This window comes from Monopterus albus, unplaced genomic scaffold (genome assembly GCF_001952655.1).
Source record: "Monopterus albus unplaced genomic scaffold, M_albus_1.0 scaffold62.1, whole genome shotgun sequence".
Lineage (NCBI taxonomy): Eukaryota > Metazoa > Chordata > Actinopteri > Synbranchiformes > Synbranchidae > Monopterus > Monopterus albus.
In genome coordinates this window covers 2,350,242-2,358,757 of record NW_018127942.1, presented here as the reverse complement: position 1 = coordinate 2,358,757, position 8,516 = coordinate 2,350,242, and the positions used below count along the sequence as shown (strand labels likewise).

The 8,516-nt window shown below is 39.7% G+C and overlaps 1 protein-coding gene across 2 annotated transcripts in view; it reads left to right on the top strand.

The window, feature by feature from the left end:
* The window catches only part of atad2b (ATPase family AAA domain containing 2B), a 68,274-nt gene that overhangs the window by 51,445 nt on the left and 8,313 nt on the right, over positions 1-8,516 (top strand). For both annotated transcript variants that reach the window (XM_020603665.1, XM_020603664.1), the window contains one exon: positions 173-291. In XM_020603665.1, the coding sequence (XP_020459321.1) occupies positions 173-291 (119 nt within the window). The remainder of the gene's footprint in view (positions 1-172; positions 292-8,516) is intronic.

The window sequence follows — 8,516 nt, the reverse complement described above, 5'->3', positions numbered from 1 at the left end:
TCTAGTTTGTACTTGACAGTGGTTCATTAGAAAAACAAAATAAAGTCTCAGATTTGCTATAGCTCAAATTATAATTTAAAGTAGTTTCTCGGTTGCTGTTATACTAAATCAGGTCTTTATGCTCCTCACTGTTAACCTTTTTTTGATCAGTCATCTATTTATACCTTCACAGGAGAATCTAATGTGAGGAACCCATCAGAGCAGTTTATGGGATCTGCAGAAAGATCCGAGGATGAGCCACAGCCACCTCCTCTGCACCCTCCAGTAGTGGTTGACCACCAGCGACTTTTGGTAAATATTTTTATAAATTACCTACTTTGCCCAGTGGTGTATCATATTTGTACACGGTCTGAAGGCTTCTGCGATTTTTGTGGTCAGCATGTTTTCAATACAGCATGGAAAAACTAACAAAGGCACTGGTGTAAAAAATAAAATTAATGATGCCCAAAATACATTTAGATGCTTCAGTGTCAGGCTCCTAGCATTATGCATGCTGTCACATTGTCATGGCTTACCAGGACACGTGATTAAAACAGAGGCGTCATTAATGTCACTAGTAACAACTAAACTTTTCCTGCTATGACAAGTAAATGTAAGAATGAAGTGTCCAAGCTGTAGAGTGTGTCCTCAAAGTTAGAAATGTATAATCCTTAAAAATAGTATTTGTGCACTGCCAGAAAAGCACAAAGTGCCTACAGACTGATGATGTTGACAAGAGACCTAACAAATCCCATAAGGATGACAGTGTCTGGTTTGTGGACATTATACCTGGGGTTTGGGCTGATTTCAGTGTGGCGGCACTTTAAAATCCTTTTCTAGCGTTTAGCGCTCCCTAGCCTATAGGCGGGCAGTGTAAATGCATGGCCCTGTGGACTTTGGCAGGAAGTGTGTTGCTCAAAAGGTTTTTTTTTTTTTTTTAATACATGTGAAAATTGTGACTGCTTTTTGGGGGCACAGTGTGACAGATGACAAATTCCCAGGCAAATTGTGTTTTTAGACCTAGAGATTTTCAACTTGACTATCAGTCTGCTGTCTTGTACTGTGGATTTGTGTTACTGCAGCATTTGTTTTTTGATTTAAAAAAAAAAAAAAAAAAGTTTGCTCAACCTGCTGGTTAAGAAAAAGCCTGCTCTAGTACTAAGACATCACCAAACCTTTTACAACCCACCAAGGTCTTAGCTTTTTAAAATCCCAGTCTGTGCCCTGTCACCATCTTGCCTCATCCTACACGGTCTTCACTCTAATTCAGACCATGAAGGATGTAACAGCTGACCTAATTTGGCACTGTGCACTGACTGTGGACCGGAGATTTAACAGGTATTGTGATCTGTATCAAAGCAATGATTTGGCAACAGGAACAGGAGCATTCTGTGATCTGTATCAAAGCAATGATTTGGAAACAGGAACAGGCGCGTTATTGAAGGGAAAACACGGTCACACAAACTATCTACGGTCATTTATTATGATTGTGATTATTTGTGATTCATCAGGTAGAAATCTGCTTAAAAAAAACATTGCAGCACATTCCAAAAATAATTAAATAATTAAGCTAAATGAATTATGTAGCTACAGGCAATCTGAGGCAGAAAACTCAGAAGTCAGCATAGCCAAACATTAATACATATTCACTTTTGATTGCTTATATATAATGTAATAAGGCCGTTAAAGTGTCGCTATTATATAAAAAAATGAAGAGACCCAATCTCCAACAAGTAGATTAGGAATCACTTATGTGCTGCAACGGAACCAGCTGAGGTCAGGTGTCACATTTTGCAACCAAATAATTACTCTGATTATAGAAAAGATTAGCTATCATGTAAAAGTTCATTCAGGTGCTTATGTAAATGTTGTTGGCAGTGTGATGTAAGGGCTTTTAAAGTCTTCTCTCCCTTTTTTCTGTAAAAGAAACAGCTGTTGTAAATTTCTCCACTCTAGACTGGTCATCTGTTACTTCCTATGGACTGTTGAACCCTTTTCTGTGTACAGACTTAATATGTAAAGCAGACTTGTATTTCCCTCAGTGAGAATATTGTTTAAAAATAGCACAGATGATCATATCTGGCTTGCTCTCTTTGAAGGCTAACCATTCATTTAGTGGCCCGGCAGAGGTAGCTAGACCCGTTTTCTCATCTTCTTGCTGGCATGCTATGCCATAGGTACTGTATTATGCTTATCTCAGAAGCCTTCTGCACTTGGCATTAATTCACCCCTTTGTCCTCCATGTGTTGTGCAGTATGCCTTACAAAAAGTAAAGGTTGCACTGAACTTCTATGTGGAATAATAAGAAGTGTACTTCACTGTGGCATACAGCAGAAAGCAGCAGATTGAAAATTTCTTTCTTGGGGGATAAAGGGTATGAAGGATGGGGAAACGCAATCGTGGGTGACAAGTCTTAAGCTTCCCCCAGATCCCTAGGTCCATCCGAAGTTGATGCTGTCACACTGGTCTTCCTCAGATGGATAACTCTAACTTTCGTTGCTTATCCCTCCTTTCCATTCACTTTATGGTTATGACCGTGTCTCTCTCCCCTCTTCATCTTTCAGTTATCAACATTTTGTATCCCTGCTATCTAAACCTGGAGGAAATACTTAAAAGTGGCTGACTCAGTCAACAGGTGGTGTTCCTGCAACATTTTGCTGGAAAGAAGGTCATGATTCAAACATGAGCTTCTCTCTGCTGCACTAGATCTGTCAGCCTGTCCCAGGATGTGTTGAAGTAACAGAGAGCATGAGAAGCAGCTCCACAGTACTTTGCACGGTCATGCTAGGGCCCCCTCAATACCCCAAGTGTAAATTGGTGCCTCAGTTCAGTGGGCTCCCTTGACAGCACTTCCCACTCGGACTTTGGGGGGGGGGTGAGATTTGGTATTAGCGCACTCTATGTAGTGTAATTGGTGTTCTTCTGACATGCACGCACTTCTTTCCTTTATGTTTTAAAGTGGCATCCAGCTATCCAGCTATTATCTAGGAGCTTTTGCTCATGCCCCATGGGGATGATGGGAATGCTGGGATATGTATCATGTCTTACTATCTTTCAAAATGATTGACAGGCTTTTTATTTGGCCTGATCTTAGGGTTTCAACTGGCTGCCCCTGTGAACAGCTATGCACAGCACTAATCTAGAGCTTTATTTTTTAGCAGGAGGAAGAAGAGAGATATCTTAAAGAAACAGATCATGAAAAGAGGGGACTGTGAATAATTGCTTTTTCATCCCCAGCTTACGGAACAAATTGAATTTCCGGTGCGCAAGATGAGAGTCACTATTTCAGCAGATATTTGCTGGCAGGGCTAAAGCTGGCATGCTGCCTGATGTGTATTAGGGCCTGCAGTGAACGGTGTACTGTTCCTTCTGTCTTCTTTCAATCATATTCATTGATTAGAGAGGGCTCATTATTTCTGACTTTTAACTTGACAGAAGAGGCTCTGCAATCTCGCTGGAATTAAATACCACCAGAGTGTTATAAATTTGTTGACAGACCCTACACTCAAAGAAACAGTTTTTTTTTTTTTTTTTTTAAGTATTCACGTCCTGTCTTTCAGAACCATGGCACAGATATTTGCTCTGATTCACTTAGTAAAATCAAGTTCTCTTATTGCCAGTTTCACTGAAATGATGCTTGATGCTGTCTAGATCAAAAAGATTTCCTCAGCATGAATAAAGAGTTCTTGAGGCCTGTTTCTGTCACCACTCTAAAATGTCTCTTATTCTTAGCCGTTTTCTTTCTTCAATAATCAGACACTTGTCCACAGATGGACTGGAAGAAGCGCTGCTGACGATCGCAGATGAGAATTCAGTAGCAAGAAATCCAATCTGGCCCAGCAATTTTCCCCCCCATCTTACCAAGAATACACAGATTATCGTCTGCTCTGCTGTTTTCTTTAGCAGCTGCCTAGAAAGTGCTAGTGTTTCTAGTTGTTGGCACAGTATGGAGTCCTTTGGCTTGATGCTTAGCTGTTACAGCAAGGCAGGATTTCCTGTTTTAGAGAAGCCTGTCAACAGAAATGGCCCATTTTCAGTTTGTCATCTTCTTTCATTTTTAGCACTAATAACAGCAGGGGCCCAACTGGCAACGTGGCCATGCCACATGTCTGTTCAAAAGAGAACAGCTTAATAGTAGTGCCGGACCAGCGTCTGATTGTCAATAAAAATAAATAGCATTTGAAGTGCTTCTTTCATGTTCATTCATTCCCACTGATGGCATTAACAGTGCAGCTTTTTGCAAGTAATTGCACCAGCATAGCTGTGCCTCTTGGCCCTACATGAGGACCAGCAGTGTGAAAAGCTCACATAACACAAACATACCGGTCTCTCATTTTCTTCATATTCTGTAATAGTTCACCTTTTTCCCCCCCATGGCTTGTGGGTGATTTATGCCCTTTTGGATTACTTACACCTCATGCATCCCACAGAACCCTTGGCATAAACTAAAGAATTAGAGAGCATGGGATTTTGTATTCGTTTTTATACAGTATATGAAAAGCATATTTTAAAAGCTTGACTTTGCTTTTATCAGTCTTGACAAATAAAATAGTAGGCAACAGTTTTGGTCCACCAGTGGAAGCAGAAACCCTTTATAGCATGTGGGCTGCTGGAAATGTGGATGCACTTGTTAGTTAATATTCAAATCAGCATGAAATAAAAAAAAAAAGCTGTGATGAAGTGTGGGAAACGTCAGCTAACAAGCATTACTCTCAGCCATTTTAGTGGACTAGATTTGCTTTCAGTTACCAGTTAAACTGTCTATTGATAATGAATTGAACACAGGCTTGTGATAATGAATGATATACCCCATCACCTCACTGCTCAAAACCCCTCAGTGGCAGAGTGGGCTATAGAGCTTTGGGCAGCAGAGACTATTTAAATGCATCCTATGTCTTCCAGGTCTTGCATTTCGTATGTTCTGCAAACATATTCTCATAATGCATAACAAACAGTCTGAAGTGCTTAGTGCTCAGTCAGCTCATTTCACTGTTGAGCACCCTTTCCAACACACACACAAACACTCAAACACTAATTGGTTGCACTACTCACGCAAAGGACATTGTATTGATTAACCTTTATTTTCCTTTATTATCCCTAGTTTAACTGTAGCTAATCCTTTCTATAACCTTGTCCTAACCAAACTTTTTTCTTTTTCTTTTTAGGGTTCATTTATTTTGAAACTTTGCATCAGGTAAATTTGCAGAGATACAGTAGGTGCAGAGGTATTTGGGTCATTTGTCATTGCTAGGGTTTCTCCCCCTTTACTACCTGGTGATATTGGGTCTCTGTATGGAATCTATAAAATATTAAAATTATTTCCTGTAGCCTACATACCAAACATCTCATTTGTATTAGGCATGCCTCTCTTTCAAATAGAATAAATAGAAGAGTAATGGTTCTTTGATCATTTTTTACATCATTATTCTTAACCTGACTTCACATTGTTTATTAGCACCTCCACATTTCCCTGCTGAATGGTGGAAATTGTAACCATAGCCCTCATTTTAACCAGGGGGGAAAAGTATCCCTGTAACCCAGCCAAATGACTTCATTAGAATGGTGCCAAATAGTGGGTAATGAGAGGGGTAGTGAGAGATGAGTGACAGTAATTACCCTCCAATAAGACAGTATGACGCAATCTGACAGTGTTGCATTTTATTTTCTAATATCTTTAATATTTGAAGTTGACTTGGTCCAGGCTATAGCTACAAAAATCACTGTGCTGACAGTTACATAATAACACAACAGAGTTAGGTTTGATGTCAAACAGCTGCATGTGTAATCTGACATGAATGGATAAAGTCAGAATGATGAAGATAGATAATGTAGTTCCTTATATAACTTGGATTATATCTCTTACTAGCAAAGGGAATGAAATGTGAGATGGCTTTAAAAATTAAATGAAAGAAAGTAAATGAGTAATTAAAAAAAAAGATCAGTATATTCATTTCATTATCTAATTACACAGTTTAATAAAGAAGTTACCAAATAATATTATGTTCTTTTTCCTCCACTGTACTGAAATAGAGAATATCCAGCTATCAGATAGCCTGGGATTTTCAATGATTTGATGTTAGGAGGAAAGCCAGCCATTCCGTATTAAAGATGAGTTGTCAACCCCTGCAGCGTTCTTACATGCCCAGCTGAAAGGGATGACCATTTCATTTTAATGTCCTGAGACCATGCTAATATGATTTGTCACGATCGTCCCTGACCCTTATAACACTATCAATATTGCATTACCTGTGTGGCCGAGTGCCCTGTAAGCCACATTATTTGCCACCGTAACTTGATATTTTTTAAATCACCATCCACATCTCACAACTAGTGCCACATCCACCCTCTGCCCTCACTAAAGCCATTCATTGTATTCATGGAAGCAAGCTAACCAGAATCATTTGTAATTCATTCTTTTGCTAGTGTTGGGGACATAAAAACAGATCTTAAAACAGGAAGAAGGGGTTGAATTGTTCTTTTAGAGGCTCAGGACATTGAAGGCGTAATGGTGTCCCCAGTGACGGGGATTGTTGAGCTTCAGACCCTTGTTTTTCTCTCCTCGCTGCCTAGTAACACTTTTCTCTCACTCACTACCAAGATGAAACAACATGAAAGTTTAGCATCACGTTTAAGTGTGACATGACGTTCAACTTCCAGGTCCAAACTCCCCCAGACCAAAATGTGTGATATCATACGTAGTTGCCTCTAGGCTCCATGTACGGTGGTCTACAGGTTGATTAACAGAAGAGGTTTTGTATGTAACATACTTGAAGCACAGAATAATGTCAAGTTCAGTGCACTACATTTCTGCACATTAATTAGTAGGAAAGTATCAACATTTTATGATTACATAACAGCGATGTCATTTTTTGGAAGACTGGAACTGTGGGGTAAATTCACCGTGGCATTTTACTAATTACGTTTAAAGAGCAACTTAACACCAGTAGAAAAGTTTGGTTTTGCTGAGCACCATTGGTTGACACCTTGCTACAGTTATGTACAAGTGTACTTGTGTTGTGGGCTAAGTGGGCAACTAGCATAGATTGCAAACTGTGATAAATGTCACAGGGGACTCGACATAACTGACGGTGGCTGAGCCACGTGGCCTCTTTGTCATAGTAACAAGTGCCCAGATTTGAAAACCCGGTGTTAGAAGAGAAGCTTGAAGAGTTTGTAAAATGTAGCAGGCCGAACCCAGTGGTAGGTTTGTCATCTCCCAGTGATCTTAACCTGGCTTGGAATGCAGGAGACATACTGTACAAGTATTATTGGCACACCAGTGCATGGGGTTGATGATGAGACTAGAATTGGCATGTCATCAGGCTGAAAGGTCAAAGGTTAGATACCAGAGGTGCACAGTCTTTAGCCTAAGTCCAGTTGCATGAATCAAAAAAAAAGAAAATACAGGAAGCAAAAACTCCCTTTATGATCAAATCCTGTCTCACAGGCAGAAGCTAAGCACTAATGTAAGCCCATACTCCACCTGTGGTCTTAAGCATGAGGATAGATAAAGATGTGATAAAGAGTAAAGATGGGGAGGAGCGTTTCGAGGGGGTGAGGTTAAATGGTCCATGTCAGTAGCAGTCTCGAACACATGGGATTACTGCCCTTTTGTGTGCGGTGAGCTCACTCAATCACTGAACCCATGTAAGACACACTCGCACCATTTATCTCAGTCACAGACACTCTGATCAAGCTGACAAAGGCTGGGAAGTATACAGTGGCAATCATCTGTCTAACACTAAGAGGAAAATAAATTGAGGTGATGAAAAGGGAAGAAAAGACCTGAACAAGAAGGGGATAATAAGAAAAATGTTGGAAACAAAGTAGGAAAAAGTCTTAAAAACAACTTGGGTTGAAGAAAAGGTGAGGAGAGGCTTTATAAAACATTGTAATAGGCTGGAAGTGACAAGAAGCAGTAATAAAGTAGTGAAATGCATTTAAAACATGGGGTAGGAAGCACTGAAAAATAGAAATTCAGAGGTTCAAAAGGTTCAAAGACTTTTTGTCAATTCACTATATGTGTGGGACATACAGAAAATCAAAATGCCGTTTCTCTCTCACTAGTATTGAGTGCCATGCCATTTACGAACTTAAATAGAATAAAAGTAAAATAAAAAATTGAATAAAATAGAATAAGAAACTGGATTAAAGTAATTAGGATGATAACGGTACAACCAATAGGCTATGACTCAAAAAAAATGCAGTAGGATGAAAGTGTCTTGCACAGAATTTCATATTGTTATACATGTGAGATGGATTGTAATGATGCTGATTAAAATTGGCATCTCATCACGATGTGCTCCACTTGGTTCTCTTTCATGAGTTGCCATGCTTGGGTTGAAACTATGAAACCTGAGAACTCCCTTGATGTTACACCAGAGGCACTGTATAATACAGCACCAAAAGTAACCAGTCAGATATGCTCAGCGGGGCTTCAGACTGCGAGTGATCACTCACATTGTGGGACCAAATTTATTTATGGTGTGACTTTTTGTCGCACTGTAGAAACGGTTGGACACTGCTGATTCCTTAGC